Raw genomic sequence first — 23,815 nt, forward strand, 5'->3', positions numbered from 1 at the left:
GTGGCAGGGTTGTATCCTTTCACCATACTTACTCAATCTTTATGTCGAGCAAATAATCCAAGAAGCTGGACTATATGAAGATGAATGCAGCATCAGGACTGGAGAACACTCACTGACAACCTGCGATATCCAGATGACACAACTTTGCTTACTGAAAGCCAAGAGGACTTGAAACACTGATGAAGATCAAAGATTACAGCCTTCAGTATGGGTTATACCTCAACATAAAGAAAACAAAAATCTTCTACAGCCAGACCAATAAGCAACATCATGATAAACGGAGAAAAGACTGAAGTTGTCAGCGATTTCATTTTACTTGGGTCTACAATCAATGCCCAAAGAAGCAGCAGTCAAGAATTCAAACACTGCCCATGGAAGCAGAGGTCAAGAAATCAAATCAAATCAAGCAAAAGATCTCATTCAAGTGTTAAAAAGCAAAGATGTCACTCTGGGGACTTAGGCGTGCCTGACCCAAGCCAAGGTATTTTCAATCACCTCATATGCATGTGAAAGCTGGCCAATGAATAAGAAAGAGTGAAGGAGAACTGATGCATTTGAATTATGGTCTTGGCAAAGAACACTGAATATACCATGGACTGCCAGAAGAATGAACAAGTCTGTCTTGGAAGAAACACAACCAGAGTGCTCCTTGGAAGCAAGGATGGCAAGACTTCATCTAACATACTTACGACATATTATCAGAAGGGACCAGTCCTTGGAGAGGGACATCGTGCTTGGTAAGGTCGAGGGTCAGCAAAAAAGAAGAAGACCCTCAACAAGATGACTGACAGTGACTACAACAATGAGCTGAAACACAAGAACAATTGTGAGGATGGCATGGGACTAGGCAGTGTTTCCTTCTGTTGTACGCAGCGTCCCTAGAGTGAGAACCAACTTGATAGCACCTAAAAACAACAACATTCTTCATGGGAGCAGATTGCTAGGTCTTTTCTCCAGCAGAGCAACTAGTAGGTTCAAACTATAGGCTTTTTGGTTAGCAGCCAAGCAATTAACCATTGTACCATCAGGGTTTCTTATAATCAAAATTAATCTCATTAAAATTTGTTTCCACATAAACATACATAAATCAGTTGGATTCCTCTACACCAACAAAAAGAATGATGAAGAGGAAATCACCAGATCAGTACCATTTACAATAGCCCCTAAGAAGATAAAATACTTAGGAATAAATCTAACCAGAGACATAAAAGACCTATACAAAGAAAACTGTAAGACACTACTGCAAGAAGCCAAAAGAGACCCACGTAAGTAGAAGAACATACCCTGCTCATGGACAGGAAGACTCAACATTGTAAAAATGTCTGTTCCCCCCAAAGTGATCTATATATACAACACAATCCTGATCCAAATACCAGTGACATTTTCTAATAAGATGGAGAAACAAATTACCAACTTCACACGGAAGGAAAAGAGGCCCCTGATAAGTAAAACATTACTGAAAAAGAACAAAGTGGGAGGCCTCACGCTACCTGATTTTAGAACATATTATACTGCCAAGGTAGTCAAAATAGCCTGGTACTGGTACAACAACAGATACATAGACCAATGGAACAGAATTGAGAATCCAGACATAAATCCATCCACATATGAGCAGCTGATATTTCACAACGGCCCAAAGTCAGTTAAATGGGGAAAAGACAGTCTCTTTAACAAATGGTGCTTGCATAACTGGATATCCATCTGCAAAAACATGAAACAAGGCCCATATCTCACACCATGCACAAAAACGAACTCAAAATGGGTCAAAGACCTAAATATAAAATCTAAAATGATAAAGAACACGGAAGAAAAAACAAGGACAATGCTAGGAGCCCTAATACATGGCATAAACAGTATACGAAACATTACTATGACTGTACAGACACCAGAAGAGAAATTAGATAACTGGGAGTTCCTAAAAGTCAAACACCTATGCTCATTCAAAGACTTCACCAAAAGAGTAAAAAGATTACCTACAGATTGGGAAAAAATTTTTAGCTATGACATCTCCAGTCACCAGCTGATCTCTAAGATCTACATATTACTGCAAAAACTCAACAACAAAAAGATAAATAACCCAATTAAAAAATGGGCAAAGGGTATGAACAGGCACTTCACTAAAGATACTCAGGTAGCTAACAGATACATGAGGAAATGCTCACGATCATTAGCCATTAAAAACAACACACTGCTGTCAAGTCGATTCCGACTCATAGCAACCCTATAGGACAGAGTAGAACTGCCCCGTAGAGTTTCCAAAGAGCGCCTGGCAGATTCAAACTGTCAACCTCTTGGTTAACAGCCATAGCACTTAGCCACTACGCCACCAGGGTTTCCCATTAGCCATTAGAGAAACGCAAATCAAAACTACAATGAGATTCCATCTCACTCCAACAAGGCTGGCATTAATATAAAAAAAAAAAAACACAAAATAATAAATGTTGGAGAGGTTGTGGAGAGACTGGAACACTTATACACTGCTGGTGGGAATGTAAAACGGTACAAACACTTTGGAAATTGATTTGGCACTTCCTTAAAAAGCTAGGACTAGAACTACCATATGATCCAGCAATCCCACTCCTTGGAATATATCCTAAAGAAATAAGAGCCTTTACACAGATAGATATATGCACACCCATGTTCAGTGCCGCACTATTTACAATAGCAAAAATATCGAAGCAACCAAGATGCCCATCAATGGATGAATGGATAAATTATGGTATATTCACACAATGGAACATTACGCATCAATAAAGAACAACGATGAATCTGTGAAACATTTCATAACAAGGAGGAATCTGGAAGGCGTTATGCTGAGTGAAATTAGGCAGTTGCAAAAGGACGAATATTTTATGACACCACTATTATAACAACTCAAGAAATAGTTGAAACAGAGAAAAAAATATTCTTTGATGGTTACCAGAGGGGGAGGGAGGGAGGGAGAGGGGGATTCACTAATTAGATAGAAGAAGACAAGAACTAATTTAAGTGAAGGGAAGGACAACACACAATACAGGAGAGATCAGCACAACTGGACTAAACCAAAAGCAAAGAAGCTTCCTGAATAAACCAAACACTTCAAAGGCCAGCATAGCAGGGGCAGGCGTTCGGGACCATGGTTTCAGGGGACATCTAGGTCAATTGGCATAATAAAATCTATTAAGAAAGTATTCTGCATCCCATTTTGGAGAGTGGCGTCTGGGGTCTTAAAGGATAGCAAGCAGCCATCTAAGTTGCATCAATTGGTCTCAACCCACACAGAGCAAAGGAGAATGAAGAACACCAAAGACACAAGGTAAGTATGAGCCCAAGAGACAGAAAGGGCCACATAAATCAGACACTACATCAGCCTGAGACCAGAAGAACTGGATGGTGCCCGGCTACAACCGATGACTGCCATGACAGGGAACACAACCGAGAATCCCTGAAGGAGCAGGAAAGATGTGGGATGCAGACCTCAAATTCTCGTAAAAAGACCAGACTTAATGGTCTGACAGAGACTAGGAGGACCCCAAAGGTCATGGTCCCCGGACCTTCTGTTAGCCCAAGACAGGAACCATTCCCAAAGCCAACTCTTCAGACAGGGACTGGACTGGAGTATAAGACAGAAAATGATACTGGTGAGGAGCGAGCTTCTTGGATCAACTAGACCCATGAGACTGTGTGCAACTCTAGTCCAAAGGGGAGATGTGAAGGCCAAGGGGGACAGAAGTTGGCTGACTGGACACGGAATTACAGGGTGGAGAGAAGCTGTGTGCTGTCTCACTAGGGGGAAAGCAACTAGGAGTATATAATAGCAAGGTGTATATGAGGTTTTGTATCAGAGACTGACCTGATTTGTAAACTTTCACTTAAAGCACAGTAAGATTAAAAAAAAAAAAAATTGTTTCTACAATTAACAAAGTATGGCCTTGCAAAAAAATCACAAGATCCCAGAGCTTCAAATGGCTCATCTAAAAGGAAGAGATACGACTAACCTCTGTACTCTCTTCTGACCCTAAAATCACTTAATGTAAACTGTTTATCCAGAGTTTTGATCTCATTCTTACCAACTCCACAAGTCACCAAGAATCTTCTCAAACATCAGTAGGAAGATTAAAAAAAGGGAGACTGCACATTATCAAATAAAAAACTGTTCTTTTATAAATAAGAAAAAGAGAAACAAAAGTGTAATGATTTTGCCCAGGTTACGAAAGTTCTGTATTATCACTACCTAAATTCCAAGGCCAGAGGCCTACACCGGCTCTAGACATACTATTTTATGGGATAACTGCAAATCAGAAGAATACTTGAATCCTTCTAAATGAATAATTTCTTTTATAAGGATCAGCACAAAGCTGTTTCTATGAGGTGGAGGTTAAAGATGTCCCAAATGTCCAACTTTTCCAAATTGCTGAACTACTCCATTATCTCTAACATCAACTACTCCTCTTCCCCTCAGTACCCTCCCTCCTGTCTTTGGGTCCCAGAATTCACTGCACCGTCTCACAGAACTCACGAACTGTATCAAGGAAGTGGCTCACGTGGTTGTGGAGGCTGGCAAGTCCCAAATCTGTGGATCTGGCATAGGCTTCTCCTAACTCACGTGGCCACAGGGGCTGAAGAACCCAAATCGGCAGGCCAGGCAACAGGCTCCTGGCTCAAAGGCTAGGAAACTGGCGAATCAGATCAGACCACTGGTTGCTGGCACACAGTGTTGTGGAAGCTGGTGAATCACAGAATCAGCAGGTCAGACAGCAGGCCGCTGTCTCAAGTCCCAAGAACCGGAGGTCAGACAACAACAAGCTGGACACAGGATGCAGATACAGAGACAAAGGGCCCCGCCAGAGCGCCCACACTATACACTGGATGCAGGCCGCACCCCAAGAAAGGGTGTGACTTGAGTAAGGGCGGGACTTGAGTCATGCCCTCCTATAAGGCTGTGACTCAGATACACTCCACACTAATCCTGCCTCATTAACATAGAAAAGTTAGGATTTATAACATATAAAATGGAGGATAGGTGGAATAATTATATCAGATCACAAAATGGAGGTAAGCCACACAATACTAGCAATCACCGCCTAGCCAAGCCAACATACAACACTAACTGCCACACCTCATTAGGGTTCCATATACCTTTTTTACATAGTCCCACCCAATCATTTGTGGAAGTCACAAACACTGTGCTAGAAGGGCTATATTAAGTAATTCACTGCACCATATCTTCTATAAAGTAACTAAGGCAAAACATTTCTTTTATTCAAGATCTTTTCATTCTCCCTTTCTGTTTGGGAAGCAAGGGTTTCCACCTTTCAGACCACAATAAGCATGAGCTTACCATACCAAGCAAAAGGCAATTATAATTCCTTTGAAGGAAGACTAACAAGAATAGCTTCTGGTTATCAGTGTGATGTCAGGAAAGCCCCATTAGGAAAATAACACACAAATGCAATCAAACCTGGGAACACAAGGCAGAAGAAGGACTGGATAAAAACCCAGGTTTTTGATCCTAAAACAGTCAACTGCAAAAGTGATATTTTACATTATCTGGGATTCAGCAATGCTTCCTGCCTGGAATGGGCTTCAACTGCAGCCATTTAAATCTAAAAAAAGTTTAACAGAAATGAAGTATAACACAAATGAGTGGAACAATCAAAGAAACCCTAAGAAGAAGTTTTTACATTATTAAGAGAAAAAAAAAATGCCTAAAACTAAATGTAAAAGTTTCCCCTTTCCTCCTACTTTTTTCCTCTCCCTCTCCCCCTTGTCTCTCTCTCCCTCTCTCTCTTTCTCTTGTCTTTAATGGGAGTTCCTTTATTGAAGGGACCTCGTCTTCCTTTTGAAAAAAAAATTTTTTATTGAGTAGAATACACAAAACATAAAATTAACCATGTTAAAGTGAACAATTCAGTGGCATTTGGTACATTCACAACGTTGTACAACCATCATCTCTATCTACTCCTAACACATTCTTATCACCCCAAAAGGAAACACCACACTTGTAAAGCATTCTCAATGCCCTCCTGCCCCTGGTAATCACCAACCTAAATTCTGTCTCTATAGATTAACCTATTCTATATATTTCACCCCCCAGTTTCTTTCTGAACTAAGTGAAATACAAGTATCAGAACTGCCACAAAGAAAAAAAAAAACAAATTCACTAGGCTAGCCGCATCTCACTAATACAATTATGCAAAGTTTTTACTGATAAAATGGTAGTGTCCTGAGTTTGTCATAACAACTTATCATAGTTTAATCTGTAAATGTTCAAAAACAATAACGTTCCATAAGGCATAACCTTCACACGTACATGCACTAGCATTTGGACACTACTATTTACTCATGGAAACCCTGATGGTGTAGTGGTTAAGACCTACAGCTGCTAACCAAAAGGATGGCAGTTCAACTCTACCAGGGGCTCCTTGGAAACCCTATGGGGCAAAACCTGTCCTACAGGGTCACTATGAGTTGGAATCGACTGGATGGCAACAGGTTTGGTTTTGTTGGTTTTTTTTAATTTACTCATACTTTGGAAAACAAGTCATTTCTACAGCTCCAATTATGCCATCTGCCTCCAAAACGTGTATTATTTGCATGGAATTATCAGTTTATTCTCTGCATTAAAATATCAGAAAGGTAACTAAGAAACAAAAAATCCAATATGAGTTAAAATTTTTTTGTAAATTTTGTAAATCCCCCTTTACAACTGTAATACATGCTGACCTTGAAGAAAAACGGTAATTTTTAGTAAATTACTAGTATTTTAAAACTTCATTCTGTGACTATAAAACACACAAAGAATTTTTAAAGGATATTCAATCATTTCTTTTTACATAACTTCATTTTTTTATTTCATTTATCAGAAAAGAGCACCATCCTGAATTTTAACCTAAAAGATATTATTTTCCCTTTTAAAATAAGGAAGAAGGTTGATGGCAGAGGATACATGTACCATAACTATGCCATGCCATTAGAAATAAAGGGGACAGAAATCTCTACTAATAACCTGTTTCCTTGGCATTAATATAAAAAGCCCAAGAAGCTTTCAAGATTGTTAAAGATGCAGTGGTGGGTGAGGATGCAGGGAAATGGACACTTACACTCACTAGTGTTGGGAACACAATCTACAGCACACATTGGCAGGTAGGAAATGTGTCCCTGTCATGTGCAATCCTTGAAAGAAGGGTAAAAAGACAACAAGGTCTCTACAAAACCGTGAGATGAAGATTCAATAAATAGGAATTCCAAACCTTCCTACCTTGTTGTGCACTGTGGCCACCTATTTATATTGACCCTGACCCTCAATGATTTTTAAAACTGCCCATCTTCAAGAAGGTCACAGTCTAATGGGGAAGAAGGACCTGAAAATGACAAGTACAATTATATACTGTAGATGAGTGTTATAACAAGGACTCTGAAGGGCACTGAAATAGTATCTAACAAATTTGGGAGAGGGCATAGGTCAGGGAAAAAGAGCTGCCCCCCCCCCCCGGCCCCCGCCCCGGACTAAAGGGAGGGAGTGGGGAGAAGGGCAATCCATCCAGAATAACAGGAAGGACCTTCACAAAGGCAGGGACACAATAGAGAAATGTATGTTTAAAAAAAAAGGGCAAATAAAATGGCTGAGACTCTGAGGGGAAGGCCGCATTTGGAAGAAGCAGATGAGGCTGGAATAGTAAGCAAACACCATACCGAGCAGGCCCTCCTTGCTGTGGGGTGTTATCAGCCACTTCCAACCCACTCCAATTTCTATGTGAAAAGCCCCAGTGAGCAACAGGAATGGGGTGGGCCAAAGGATTTCTCTATGAAAAAACACGGAGTTAAGAGCAAAGCAGCAACATGAACAAAACCCAATCCACCCAATAGGGACAACCTCTGCAGAATTCCTGCTGTTTTGAGTACCTGAACATACTATATGCATTGTCTCAGTTATCTAGTGCTGCCATAAGTGGAATGACATAAGTGGGTAGCTTTAAAAAACAGAAATTTATTTTCTCACTGTTCAGGAGGCTGGAAGTGTGAATTCTGGGTGTGGTTCTCGTGGGAGAGTCTTGTCTATTTCAGCTTTGGCAGCTGCCAACAATCCTTGGCTTTCTAGGGTTTGTAGATACATCTGTCTCTTTCATCTCTCTTCCTCAGCCCATGTCTCCGTGTCTATTCCGTGTTTTTTAAATCTGAAGTGATTAGGTTTAGAACACACCCTACATTGGTATGACCTCATTAACATAACAAAAGAAGCCCCTATTTCCATACAGGATCATATTCGCATGTACAGGGATTAGGATTTCAACATATATTTTGGGGAGAGCACAATTCAATCCCTAACATACATCTTAAAACTTGATAAATACAGTCTGCAACTATTTCACATCTATCCTCAAATAAGATTGTATATTCGATGCAACATTCATGATCTTTAATCTTCATTAGCCAGTGGACTTGAACCAATTAATTAAAAACTATGAACTTATCCATAGAACATGTCGGTATCTAATTTTAAGATTCTTGAGGGCACAGACCACATCTTATTTATTTCTGAACTCCTACCTTTCTCCCCTTCCCCAGCACCTAATACTTTGCTTTACACAGAGGAGGTGTTCAATAAATACTTATTGTATTATGCAATAAGGCCATGCATTTGTAAGATAGCTAAACAAAATTTGGAATGAGGAAGGAGTTGATATACTGGCTTGGGAATTTCATGAGCAAGGATAATGACAGTGTTTGTACAGGACTCTCTGGTTTATGAAAAGCTTCCACATATATTGTCTCACTCAGTTCTCACATTAACCCATTGAAATAGGTATTTCCCCACACCCCTACTATCTCCTTCAGTAGGCAACTCTATAGGACAGAGCAGAACTGACCCACAGAGTTTCCAAGGAGCAGCTGGTAGATTCAAACTGCTGACCTTTAGGTTGGCAGCTGAGCTCTTAACCACTGTGCCACAGGGCCCCAGTCAAAGAAAACAGAGACTAAGAAATTAAGTGACCCACCTAAGGTTACATGGCTACTCACAGATCAAAGACCAAAACCCAGATTTCCTCACTCCTAGGCTACTGTTCTCTCCGTGACAACCATCAGTCTGCCAAAATTAAAATTAACTCAAAACATATTTGCCAAGCAATATACTAACATGCTGGCAAATGGGGAACAAACCCTCATGAAATTTATAGCCCAGAAGGAAAAAAAGACCTTAAACAGTAATTACGGATAATTAAATAACTACAGATATGCAAAGTGCTGCAAAGACAACAAGGGAACCTAACACCATTAAGGGCCTTGTGGAGTCTTTCAGGGACAGAGGTAGTATTATACTGAATTCCAAGAATTTTTCTTCACCTTATTTCAAATCACCTAACCCCATTTTTTTTTTTCCATTTACTATTGTCCAAAGCATCTAGGCTACTTATTAGAATTAATCCTAATTCAAGGATTGGGGCCTGAAATTTTGCATTTTTAACAAGCTCCAACGCAATGCCAAAGCTCCACATTTTAAGGGTCTAAAGCAGACTTCTCAAGGGTTATAGGTTTATAGAGATACTGATCTCCTCAGTCCTAGAGGTTGCCCCACTATCATCAGTGGACCAAGAGCAGACTTTCTTCTCAAAGGTGTTTTTTTTAATGTTCAATGACATCCGTAGGCCACTATAGTTATCACTCAACAACATAGTACCAACACCTTACAAATACCTTCCCACATGAACAAAAGCTAAAATCAATTCAGTTCAATTAAGGCATATTTTGGTTCCCAAATGTCTAACCATTTAAAATTAAAATACTTTTTGGTATAATTAGAAATATGATATTTCAAATAAATTCAGTCTTTGATGGCTTGCTATTGCCCAAATTTAAAACTCACAAGGTTGGCAAAAGATTGACTAAAGGGTTGAGCATTCTTACAGATAGGACCTCTTTGGGAGTCTTTAACAACAGGTTAGAGACATAAGCCAAAACCAGATCCAGTCTTTGAGTAGATTCTGAGAAATATCCTACATGACAGAGCAGAACTGCCCCATAGGGTTTCTAAGTCTATAAATCTTTTACGGAAGCAGGCTGCTACAACTTTCTCCCTCAGAGCAGCTGGTGGGTTCAAACAGCAGACCACCTAAAGGTTAGTGCCCAAGCGCTTTAACCATTGCATCACCAGGGCTCAAAACAATGCTGTGCTTAGGATGAGAGACTTCACTTTTGAAATATTTGTTGTTCGCTGACTCAAAGGTGCAATTGCTAAGAGTAGAAATTAAAATAGCCAGTTGAATATTCGGCAGGGTGTAGGGAAGTGGAACAGAGGATGGAACCAAGCACATATGAGTAAAAACTACAACCAAGGGAGTTTTTAAACAAAAGGCTATTTCAGTAGTTAAACCTAATGCTACAGGACACTAGCAAACAAAAGATTCCCTAAAGAGCAGCAGGGTCATGCTGCTGCTCATCTATCTAGAACATGACCCAAAGTATTGAGATACCAGAATAGTCCCCATAAAACAGTACCCCCGCCCCGCCCTGCCACTGTTTCCACTTACTCAGTTTTTGCAGGATACTAGTATTTAAGTTACACCATTATCTATTTCCACAAATGAACACTTACATAAACAATATTTTTTATTACCCAAGACTATACCGATACCAGTACCCAAGACTATACTGACTTATTTGCATCAAATTTCCAATGGAGACCAATGAAAGAATTTAGGCAGAAAGATAAAACAAGAGTAGCAATAAAAGGAAATTTAAACTTTCCACTAAAAATAATAATAATAACAAAGCTGCTTGGCTATGAGGTAAACTATTACCCAAAGAATGTTTGCTTACCTTCAGAGTCCTGCTTTTGTTACCTCAGAAAATCAAAGTAGCTGTGATATGTATTATCATAAACTACAGAAATTGGTTATGATTTAGGTAATAAGAAATGGTGAATAAGTTTATATAAGTAATAACATCTACTAGCAACAATCACACTATGAGATCTACAACAAACTAGATTAGTTATCACTGCTGAACATAACTACCATCTACTGAGTTAGGCCTTTTATATTCAGAATATCTAATACTCCCAACATTATATAAACAGGGAACTGCCAGATATTCAAGTTGGATTTAGAAGAGGACGTGGGACCAGGGATATCATTGCTGATGTCAGATGGATCCTGGTTGAAATCAGAGAATACCAGAAAGATGTTTACCTGAGTTTTATTGATTACACAAAGGCATTCGACTGTGTGGATCATAACAAATTATGGATTAACACTGCAAAGAACGGAAATTCCAGAACACTTAATTGTGCTCATGAGGAACCTGTACATAAATCAGGAGGCAGTTGTTCAGACAGAACAGGGGATACTGATTGGTTTAAAGTCAGGAAAGGTGTGCATCAGGGTTGTATTCTTTTACCACACCTATTCAATCCGAGCAGCTGGACTATAAGAAGAACGGGGCATCAGGATTGGAGGAAGACTCATTAACAACCTGCGTTATGCAGATGAAACAACCTTGCTTGCTGAAAGTGAAGAGGACTTGAAGCACTTACTAATGAAGATCAAAGACCACAGCCTTAAGTATGGATTACATCTCAACATAAAGAAAATAAAAATCCTCACAACTGGATCAATAAGCAACATCATGATAAATGGAGAAAAGACAAGTTGTCAAGGATTTCGTTTTACTTGTATCCGCAATCAATCAATGCTCATGAAAGCAGCAGTCGAGAAATCAAACGATGTAATGCACTGGGCAAACCTGCTGCTTAAGAACTCTTTAAAGTGTTGAAAAGCTAAGATATCACCTTGAGGACTAAGGTGCACCTGACCCAAGCCAGAGTATTTTTCAGTTGCTTCGTACACATGCGAAAGATGGACAATGAATAAAGAAGACTGAAGAAGAACTGATGCCTTTGAATTGTGGTGTTGGCAAAGACTACTGAATTTACCACGGACTGTCAAAAGAAAGAACAAATCTGTCTTGGAAGAAGTTTAGCCAGAATGCTCCTTAGAAGCAAGGATGGCAAGACTTCGTCTCATATACTCTGGACATGTTATCAGGAGGGACCAGTCCCTGGAGAAGGACATCAGGCTTGGTAAAGTAAAGGATCAGCGAAAAAGAGGAAGGCCCTCAATGAGATGGATTGGCACGGTGGCTGCAACAATGGGCTCAAGAATAACAATTGTGATGACGGCGCAGGACCGGGCAGTGTTTCATTCTGTTGTGCATAAGGTCACTATGAGACAGAACCAACTCGATGGTACCTAACAAAAACAACAACACTGCCAACATCTCTGGAATATTGGTCCTAAACAGAGGCTCATAGAAAAAAAAATTTTTTTTTAATGCTTAATGGCCTATAAGACATCACAGATTACTATCATACACCATAACCAATGAGGGAGTCTCAGAGTGCTTTCATCCACACATGCCCAAGGAGAGGAGTAGGGCAATAATGGTGGTTGGACAACAGTCACAAGGAGCGTTGCCAGGCAGGGTCAAGAGAATAGTTGTTTACAGGGGACTGGGCAAATGAGTATAATGAGGATTATGGGAGCCACCTTTCTCACTGACAGAAAAATATGGAAAGGGGAAGGGATGAATGAATCCTGTGCTATTGATTTGGAACTGCAGGTATCAGTGTGAACTTGTTTAATACATACAGATACCCAAAACCAATTACCATGGAATGGATTGTGGCTCACAGCAACCCTACAGGACAGAGGAGAACTGCCCCCACAGGATTTCCAAGGAGTGACTGGTAGATTCAAACCACTTTTGGTTAGCAGCCATAGCTCTTAACCTCTATGCCACCAGGGCTCTGAAAGACATAGGAAAAATGTATAGATGTAAATGTGTACAGGGTAAGTGTGTATTTTATATCACTGTCCACCGAGAAGGCTTGGGATATGCAACACATCTTTAGTAATGAACACATCTATTACCCAGATTTTGGTTTTGAAATACCATTCTCCACCAAATAGAACCCAAGCCCTTGGAGAAATGGCCCATTTCAGAGCAAGGGCAGAGAAAGTAGAAAATGAAACTAGAATATTTTGTGTTGCCAGAAAGTAAGGAAGCACTCAGAAGAGAAAAATAGGAACAAGTCAAAGGGACGCACAAGCCATGTAGAACAGGGCTCCCACTAGGCAAAATTGGGACAATTTGAGTACTAAAATAAATAATGATTGTTATGGATTATAATCCATTGAATAAAACAGGAATCTGTGTGTTGGCACTGATATAAAAAAAAAAATAAACAAATGGAAAGAAGAGTAAGTTCTTCTTTACAGTAGAAATACCGAATAATAAGTATAGAAGGAATGACAGAACAGAAATAACTTTGGCAATAATGACAGTAATTGAGAAAACATCAATGGATGTGAAAACTGGTGGGTAAAATGGACTGAGAAACAGGATAGTGACATAGTCTCAAAATACCTCCCCACAAAGTATTAATTAAAAAGGAAAAAAAGATAAAATAGCTCTACAGTGGAAAAACTTGGTAGACACCTTTTATCAAAGGATCAAAATTAACACCACCAATAACAGACAAATAGGCACTATGTGCCACCTGAGAAGATGCAGTAAGAGAAGAACACCATTCACTTCATTATATTTCTGCCCCAAATGAAAAAGTAGGTCTAATCACAAGGAAAACATTGAACAAACCCAAATTGAGAGGCATTCCACAAAATGACTGCCTATAATCCTCAAAAATATAAGGGTCATGAAAATCAAGGAAGGCCTGAGAAACTACATATACATAATTGGATGCAACATGTGACTCAAGACTGGATCCTGAGGTAACATTATTGGGGCAACTGAGGAAACTCAAGGGGGTCTCCGGATGAGGCATATGTGGGAGTTCTTTGTGTTAGTCTTTGTACTTTTCTGTAAGTTTGAAACTGTTTCAAAATAACTTTATAAAACACTACTGCAAATGAAAAGATTTCACAGCTACACTTTCAATTTAAACTTGTCATAAAAGATGGCCTTAAGCTAATTAATACAAAACAAATATAGAAGTGGGGGGAGGAAAGGACGGTTAAAAATTTCTCTATATTGCTAGAACGTGAATGGAGCTTGAAGACATTATGCTGAGTGAAATATGTCAATCACAGGACAAATACTGTATGACCTCACTTATATAGAAAGACAAGAACAGGCAAATGTATACAGACCAAAGTTTATTACTGGTTATCACAAGACTAATGGGGTTATTGCTTATGAAGTATTTAGTATGCGGTGATGGGAAAATCACATTGATTAAGGGTAAGGATTGCATGGCCATTTAATGTCACTGATGTCAGTAAGTTGTACACCTGTACAAAGTTGAACTGCAAATGTTGCGTGCTAGATATATTTACAACAACAGCAAAAGAAAAAGAATAGTTGCTGAAGCTGCTTATGTACAACCAAGCACCTCCTGGGATTCGGTTTCTTGATCTGGAGATTTAGGGTCATGGTTTCTTGGGACACCCCAGTTAATCAGGCTAATATCATGTTTAGTGCTTTTGTTTTACCGCCTAGTTCATTGCGTAGTGCCTGGGGTTTTAAAAGCTTGCAAGCAGCCATCCAAGGTACAACAATTGGTCTTTATTTGTCCGCAGTAACAAGAAAGAAGAAGGGCCAGAAACAGGAGGAGGAAACGGAACACATGGCTAACTGCCTCCAAGAACGACTGTCTCTTTTGCCGTAAGACCAAAAGAACTGGACAGTGCCCGGCTATTATTACTGAATGTTTTGATCAAAAATTCCATAGAAGATTCCTGATCAAAAGGGGGAAAATGCAGAACAGAATTTCAAATTCTCACGTAATCCAATCTTTCTGGAGCCATAGAGGCTATGAGAACTCCCAATACTACTGCCCTCAGATAATCTTTAAACTTTAAACCTTAAAACAAAAATGTCCCCTGAAGTGTTCTTTAAACCAAACTACAAAAAAAAAAAAAAAAAAAATTTTTTTTTTTTTTTTTTTACAGTTTAGCTTAATTAGTAAACAATGTCTGCCAGAAGCACTGTGCTCTCTTAAGAACTATCTATATGGGATCAAATTAACAACAGCAACTGGACAGGTAATTGATGGGGCAGTGAGTTTATGTTAATGGGGGAGGGCCACTTTAGAAGAGGAGGGTGAGAATAGTTGTACAACTTGAAGAACATAATCAACGTCACTGAATTGTACAAGTAGAAATTGTTGAATTGGTGTATGTTCTGCTGTGTGTATTCTCAACAACAAAAAAATAATAATTTTTTTAAGAGAATCTGTAGCAAAAATAAGTTATAGGACATAGTCTGACATTCCTAAAAGGTACCACTTGTTCATATTTTTTAAGAAATAACACATAGAGACATGTGGGCAGCTCCTGTCTGGAGGCGAGATGAGAAGGCAGAGGAAGACAGGAACTGGTTGAATACAGGGTGGAGAGAAGGAGTGTGTTGTCACATTGTAGGCAGAGCAACTAGGGTCACATAATAACATGTAGATAAGTTTTTGTATGAGAAACTGACTTGAATTGTAAACATTCACTTAAAGCACAATAAAATAAAAATAAAGTAACACATAGCTACTTTGCCTCAGTACCTCCTAATAAAAGATACAATTAGAGAAAAATATTACATGTTTTTTCACATATCAGAAACCCCAAAGGTATAAAAACTGTTATCACACCTGGGGAAAAAATGTCAATAAAGGTAAAAGTAATCACATGGCAATTATTTTGCACTCATTTATGTAAAATAAAAGCAATCCTGCATCAGATGAGAAAAGTAAACTAAGGCCAACCAAGTATCTATAACCCCAAAACCACAGTTCTGAATAGATGATAACGTTTACTTCTGTTGTTGCAGTTATTAGCTGCTGTCAAGTCTGCCTGACTCATGGTGACCCCGTACACAATACAACGAAAAGCTGCCCACTCCTGCATCAATTCCATGATTGGTTGCAGATCAAACTGTTGTGATGCATAGGGTTTTCACTGGTTGATTTCTGGAAGTAGATTGCCAGGCCTTTCTTCCTAGTCTGTTTTAGTCTGGAAGCTCTGCTGAAGCCTGTTCAGCATCACAGTAACATGTAAGCCTGCACTGACACATGATGGCTGCGAATGAGGTGCACTAAAAATTAACCTGGGTCGCCCACCTGTGTTACTCCACGGAAGACAAGAATTCTATCGCTGAACCAACAATGCCCTATATGCTAACTTCTACTCCCCACTCCCGAAAAAGTAACATTAAATTAGGTTGTCAGATTACAAAAGTATAGGATAATACTTAGTCGACAGCTATTCAAAATGATATTGTAGATGTTATTTATTGACATAAAAGATTCGCAAGTAAAAAGGTCTGGTTTTTGTACAGTAGGGATTCATTTGCTATTTTAAAATATACAGACAAAAACGCAACAGAAAAAATTAAGAAGTTATATCCTAAAATACTAACAATAGTTATCTCTAGAGTGTGATTATAAGCTTTTCTTTTTTCCTTTTCTTATGAGTATTTTGTGATTTCTCTCCAGTTCCAGTTGCCATCAAGTCAGTTCCAACTCAAGGCAGCCCCACGTGTGCAGAGCAGAGCTACACTCCACGGAGTCTGCAGTGGCTATTCCCTTTCAGAAGCAAATCACCAGGTCTTTCTCTGAGGCCTCACTGTGTGGGTTCGGACAGTCGACCCTTAGTCACGCACTTCACCATTTGCACAATCCAGTGATTTTTCTAATGTGTACTATTTTTACACTAAAAATAGAAGGTAAAAATAATTTTAAAGTATTATTTAAACTTAAAAGTTTTTATTTTCTCTGTCATCATTATATTTTTGGTAAACCTCAGAAAATGGTCTGAACCATGTGAGGTATCAATACCTGCTAACAGAAGACCTATCTTAAAAATAAGGCCTATTCAAATAAAACCTTTCTTAGAGTTTTATCAATTATACATAAGGAAGTCTGAAGCAGGATCTCTGGATCTAGATTACCAGGATTCAAAACCCAGCTATGTCACTTATTGGCTACACAACATTGGGTCATTTATTTAACCTCTCTGTTATGAAACCCTGGTGGCACAGTAGTTAAAAGCTATGGCGGCTAACCAAGAGGTCGGTAGTTTGAATCCACCAGGCGCTCCTTGGAAACGTATGGGGCAGTTCTACTTTGTTCTATAGGGTCGCTATAAGTCGGAATTGACTTGACAGCAACAGGTTTGGTTTGGTTGGTTGTTACAGATTAAATTGTATCCCCCAATACAGGTGTTAGAATCCTAACTTCTATACCTGTGGATGTAATCCTGTTTGAAAACAGGGTTTCTTGGTTGTGTCAATTAGATCACACCTAAGGTGGGTTCTAAATCTAATCACTTCTGAGTTACAAAAAGAAGACATCAGGCACAGAGACATGCACACAGAGTGGCAAACAGATGTCATGAGAAGATTGCCAAGGAACCCAGGAATGCCCAGGGCTACAGACAAACAAGGAATCAACACTATTGAGGCTCTGATTTGGACTTTTAACCTCCAGAACTATGAGAATATAAATTTCTGTTCTCTAAAGCCACCCACTTGTAGTATTTCTGATACAGCAGCACTAGGTAATTAAGACACTCTCTGTACCAGTTTCTTCATCTATAAAATGTGGTTCCTGCTAGTAACTAAACTGAGTTAATTATTTCAAGCACTTAGTGCTTGGCACCTAGTAAGCACTCAGCAAACTATAATTATTATTACGATAACTATTAATTTTTTTTACAGGTGAGAATGCTTAAGTACTAAAACCAAAAACCCATTCCTGTTAAGTTGATTACAACTCACAGCGACCCCATGTGTTACAGAGTAGAACTACTTCATAGGGTTTTCCTGGCTGTAATCTTTACAGGGAAACCCTGGTGGCATAGTGGTTAAGAGCTACAGCTACTAACTACAAAGTTGGCAATTCGAATCTACCAGGCGCTCCTTGGAAACCCGATGGGGCAGTTCTACCGGGTACTATAGGGTCACTCACTACGAGTCAGAATAGCAGATTTGGACTTTTTTGGTAATCTTTACAGAAACAGATCTCCAGGTCTTTTTTCCAGGCTGCCATGGGCGGGGGTGGTGGGGAGGGTAGTTCAAACCACCAGTTGTTAGGTTAGTAGCTGAGCAGTCAAATGGTAACCATTTGTGCCACCCAGAGCTGAAGTACTAAAATCAGTTAAATCATTGCCTGACAACAAAGACAGCAGGTATTGTTTGTTTGTGGGTTTGGTTTTTTTTGCAAGCAAGATTGTATCATGTGCATATCACAGGTTGTTAATAAGTCTTCCACCAATCCTGATACTGTATTCTTCTTCATAAAGTCCAGCTTCTCAGATTATTCCATGGATTACAACCTCCTAATAAGGAGTCACGGGTTAGTGCAAGCTCTTAAACACGCAAAGCTGCTAACTAAATGTTTCAGGTTCAAGTCCACCCAGAGGTTCCTCAGAAGAAGGACGTGGTTCTACTTCCAAAAAACCAGCCATTGAAAACCTATGGAGAACAGTTCTACTCTGACACACATGGGATCACCATGAGTTGGAATCAACTTGACGGCAACTGGTTTTACCATATATATAATTTACTGATGTTTAGAGTTTATGGTTCCTTACTAGAACTAGGGCAGGTATTTTTGTCTGTTTTATTCATTAATGATAGCCAGTGCCTAGATCAGTGCCTGGCACAATGAATAATTTCAAATTCTTTCCATTTCTTACAGCCCTCATGAGTCATGAATCATCACTTTCTGAACCCTATCTCACATTGCCCTTATTTCCTCTGTTCCATCCACTTAGAGTAGCCTTCTAAGTAGGCTTCCAAGAACTGGAGGAAAATATTTTTACTTAACTCCGAAACTGTAACTCTTCCTTTCTCTACGCATCTTTTAGTACAGAAATAGTATTCAGGAAACTATACCAAATGACAAACAGATAAAATAATCAAAACTTTCCCCTTTCACTTCCAATACTGATCTACACGGTCTTCCCTTTAGATTTTAAGCTACTGGTAGACAAACACTAAATCTAAAAATGTCTGATTAACTTTTTGTATTGTGTAGCACATGGATGGGCTAAATGTCGCGAATACTCTAAATGCTACGTGAACTGACTGAAAAGTTGTGCCTCAAAGAGTGCAAACCCCCTAATGTGCTATATACATCAGTTATGGCAAGATTTTTCTTACATAGCTAATGTGCTTCAGGAAAAAGGGAACTTATCCATGCCATTTCTGAATCTATAAACATCGAGCCATGTAAAAATAGGAACCTATTGTATTTGTATTCAGAAAATAGTACCAGGACCTTCTCCACCCCTTATTTCCAGCCAAATATGGCTCTTCCCAGCTTGGACAAATTTAGCTTATGAGTTCCAAGAGACTCAAGCCCACCAACAGCAGCCACTGACATCATCTACATTACTATTTCCAAAACAGTTTTTTAAATCTTGAAAAGAATCAAACATCAGCAATATAAAATTATACTCAAGCTTCAAGCTGAGATGCCTGTACATGTCGATTCAAACTAAAACTGGAAACAAAGACTTCTTTAAAGTCACTCAGTCCTCTCATCTAGCACTATTTCAATCTGACAAAATCAACTTCTAGGATGAGCCTAACAAAGGGGTTTCATAAGATTAAACACATTAGGCAGGTTGACACCAGCCAGGGGCCAGGTCCCCTGTGCTTTTTAGAAATATTGGCAAGTCCTGGTGGTCAGCCTTCTGTGACAGCTCAATTTTGCTTACATGCACTAAAAAAATTTCCAGATTTGTGAAAATTAGTGTGGGTTGAAGTGTCAGGATTCAAATGCCAATTTGATAACTCAATATTACAGGAAGTGGGGGAAAAAAAAAATCGGACCAGAAGGTAATTTTTAAATGCTATTTTCTCCACGACTCTAAAGTAGAGTTTGGGGTGGGTTTCAACCTCCAGATTTTAATGAGTTTTCTAGGCAAAACAAAGCTGTCAAAAGAGGAATTCCTCAGGGTGTAATTCCCTGTTTTAGGATGACTGAAAGCTTGTACTTTGCCTCCATAACTCCATCTGGTCATTCCATCTTACTGCCCTTCCCCTCTCAAATTCCTCTGAAATAAACAATAAGTGAAATAATGACAAGCACTAAACGTGATGCTAAAGTTGGCCTTTACAAATGACTTGCAAAACAACTCTCCAGTGGACCTAATCAACCTAGGGCACGCTACCCACCAGACAGTATTTGGTGGTTGTCTGAAAGAATAAAAGCCCGTACTCTTCAGGGAAGCACACTGGGAGAAAGGGTGCCTAGGGAAAGCAAAAAGCTGCTCCAGATTCTTGCCCCCAGGATCCCCAGCTGCCATCAAGAGATACTGAGCAGCAAGCAGCCTCACTTCAGTGTTAACATCCACAGGACTTGTCTCCCCAACTTCTCGCCCCCCAAGAACCAAACCCAGTCCACTGCCGTCCAGTCGATTCTGACTCACAGCAACTTAGAACTGCCCCCACAGGGTTTCCAAGGCTATAATCTTTATGCAAGCTGACTGCCACATCTTTCTCCCGCGGAGCAGCTGGTAGATTCCAACCGCTGACCTTCTGGTCAGCAGCCGTGCGCGTAACCACTGCGCCACTAGGGCTCCTTTAAGACCTTTAAAAAAAAAGGTGGGGGGGATTAAAAGAGTCCTGGAGCGACGGGAAAAGTACGAAGCTTTATCTCAGTGCATGACAATCAGAAAAAATTGGCAGCCCGGACGGGCACAGCGGACCCGCAAGAGCTGGATACGGGTCACGCGGAAGAGTGGGAGGTAGCTATGAAGAGCGTACACACAAACAAACCCGGGGATAAGTACGAAGGGAGAGGTTGAGGTGATGGGAGAAACCCGGGAGCAGGGAGAGGCGTGTATCGGGACCTTGGGGTCCGGGGAGAAAGCCTCGTTAGGGGTTGGAGGAGTCCACGCGCGCTCGAAGAGCGCTGGGTAGGAGGCGACGGTCCGGCAGCGCCAGCGTTCCCGGCAGGTTCCCGGAGCCCTGCTCGGTGGAAACGCCCGCCCGGGCAGCAAGGACCGAGGCGGCCCGCATCCGGCACGGCCGGACCGAGCGGGGCAGCGGGTGAGGGGCCGGCGGCCCAGATCGCGCCCGAACAAAGCCGGGGCTCGGGACCTGGCTACTCACAACAAGAAGCTCATGTCGGCTGCGGCGTGGGCTGCAGGCTCAGCGGTCGCGGGGCCTCGGGGCGGCAGCGGCGGCGGCTGCCAGGGAAGAGGAGAGGCGGGAGGGAGAAGGAGGAGGGGTGCGCCGGCTGCTCCTCGGCAGCAACTTGTTCGGCCTCGCTAGTTCCAATGGCAGGCAGAGGGGGCGGAAGTGGGAAGCGCACGGCTCGAATCTCTCAGTGGGAGGGGAAGGAAAGGTAGGCGGGGCAAGGGCAGCCAGCCAGCTCCTCCGAGAACGCAAAGCTACCGCCGCGCCTCTCCCCCAACCATGCCGCAAGTCCTGCTCCCCAGCCCCCTGCCACCCCCGATTCCGACAGCTCTCGCGAGAGCGGTGCGCTCCCAACCCGCCCCTCTGGCTGCGGCTAAGGGTGCGCTCACCTCTAGTCACCTTTGCAGCCAGAAACCACGCTTGGCGAGTGCCTCGGGATCCCGGGTTCACTGAGGCCTATCCATCCGGTTGGGGGTCCCGGCAGAACGCTCCGGGCTGCTGTGCTGGGTTTCAGCGGTCAGGGAGGAAGTGGGCTTCAAATCCAGGATGTCAGGGCCTTGCAGTGAGGGGTGGAATTGCCACCAGAGTTCCATCCATCGTGCCCAGCAAGGGACGATGAAAGGTTATGGAAACTCTTTCTCTGCTGGTATTTAAAAATAGGATGGAGTTTCATCTGATTGAAATGGTTTGGGTGTGGCTCTGCCACGGGAGAGGAAAGGGACTAATTTTCAACATCTTGGTCGTTTTGTAGGTATATTTTAAAACCCTGAACTAGGAGGAGGTCAAGGTCCATCATCACTGTCTGAACTGGCAAGCTAGACTGTCTTCAAAACTGGGAAAACCGAAGGTGCCAAGGGGGAGAGCTGAGGCCAGTTCATCATGGGTCCCAGCGTGGTAGGCTGATCAGCAGTGGCAATAATGATTACGCACGTATGGGCTGACGTCAGTTATAACCGCTGGACACTCATGCGCAAAACGTTGTAGAGGCGAGAAAGCACCAGTCCCCCTTACGGAGAGCCTTTCATTCTCACATGGTTAAGGGGCATGGGGCAAATCTTTATATATTTAAGAATGGCCCACATTCCTTGAACGAGTCACCATAGCATTATCAATTGCTAGGAAAATATGTTGTTGTTAGCCGTTGAGTCGGTTCACTCTCATAGTGACCCTATGTACAACAGAAGGAAACCCTGCCCTGAGGAATCCTCACAATTGTTATGCTTCAGCCCATTGCTGCAGCCACTGTGTCAATCCATCTATTGAGGGTCGTTTTCATTTTCACTGACCCTCCACTTTACCAAGCATAATGTCCTTCTCCAGGGACTGATCCCTCCTGATAACATGTCCAAAGTATGTGAGTACATACTCTCACCATCCTTGCTTCTAAGGAGCATTTTGGCTGTACTTCTTCCAAGATAGATTTTTTTCGGGGAGGGGGGGGCTGGGGAGGTGGAGGGTGGGAGGTGTGGGGGGAGTATTTTACACAAAAAGTGTCCCTGTTCTTTACTCACAACATCATCAAATCTACAAGTAAGCTTTCAAAGAACCAGGACAAAAATTAGTGTTCAGATATTTGGAGCCCTGGTGGTGCAGTGGTTAAGAGCTACGGTGAGCTATGTCTGCTAACCAAAAGGCTGGGCAGTTCAAATCTTCCATCTGCTCCTTGGAAACTTTTTGGGGCCGTTCTACCCTGTCGAGTAGGGTCACTATGAGTCAGAATTGACTGGATGACAATGGGTTTAGTTTTTTTGGTTTTTGGCATATCATCACAAAGGGCATAGTAGATTTCAAGGGGGTGCAAATTTGAAATTTATTTGATTGGCAATGTACCTCGTGTGCAATCACCAGCCATCTGTCAGTGGAGGCTTCCATGTTGTTGTGATCCTGAACAGATTTCAGCAGAGCTTCCAAATTAAGATGGATTAAGAAGAAAGGCATTGCTATCTACTTCTGAAAGTCAGCCAATGAAAACCCTGTGGATCATAATGGTCAAATCCACAAATGATCATAGGTTTGCCACAGGGCAGAGCGGTGTATCCTTCCACTGTGCATGTGGTTCCCGTGAGTCAGGGGCTGACTCCACGGCAGCTAACAACATTGTGCATTATTAGCTTGGCACTTGGTAAGGCAAGACATTAAAAAATATATAAAATATTGGAATCTTGACACTTACCTAAGGACCGGCAGAGGGTTACTGGAATATTTTGGGAAGACTTCAAGACTCAAAAGATGCAGAAAACAAGGGAAGAGACGAAGGATTTATCTTAATATAATGAATGTAATGGATTTTTGATATATAAGCCCTCAGTTCTGGATCTTGATATGAAAACTAGCATGCTATATAATTCCTTATGGTTCTTTTGAAGACTTGAATTACCAGAATTCTCAGAAATTATTTGAGAAGAGCAAATCAATTAATCTGTCAGAACCTCAGTTCTACCTCCTTTAAAACGAAGGCATCAGATTATTACATGATCTGTAAAATATCTTCCAGTTCTAAAATTTTGTCGTGCCGGGAGCATTCTTCAAATGACTGGCACACAATGCCCAACTCTTCCCTGATTTGATAGGCTGACTTAAGTAGCCTAACTTTTTGTCTGACACAGCTTAGGTGACTCCTATGACACTGAATCAGGAGAAAGATTGGCAGAGGAGAGAATCTGCAAAAACACCTGCTAAG

At 41.1% G+C, this 23,815-nt stretch overlaps 1 protein-coding gene across 2 annotated transcripts in view; it reads right to left on the minus strand.

Moving 5' to 3' along the window:
- Positions 1-21,282, minus strand: part of MOB1B (MOB kinase activator 1B) — a 66,224-nt gene extending 44,942 nt beyond the window's left edge. Inside the window, exon 1 of one of the 2 annotated variants that reach the window (XM_010594149.3) lies at positions 21,109-21,282. In XM_010594149.3, the coding sequence (XP_010592451.1) occupies positions 21,109-21,122 (14 nt within the window). In that variant the 5' untranslated portion in view covers positions 21,123-21,282. Of the gene's footprint in view, positions 1-20,423; positions 20,945-21,108 lie in introns of those variants that run through there. The other variant, XM_064285724.1, reaches the window with a different exon arrangement.
- Positions 21,283-23,815: the final 2,533 nt, after the last annotated feature.

The sequence above is a fragment of the Loxodonta africana genome, chromosome 5 (assembly GCF_030014295.1).
Source record: "Loxodonta africana isolate mLoxAfr1 chromosome 5, mLoxAfr1.hap2, whole genome shotgun sequence".
Classification (NCBI taxonomy): Eukaryota; Metazoa; Chordata; class Mammalia; order Proboscidea; family Elephantidae; genus Loxodonta; species Loxodonta africana.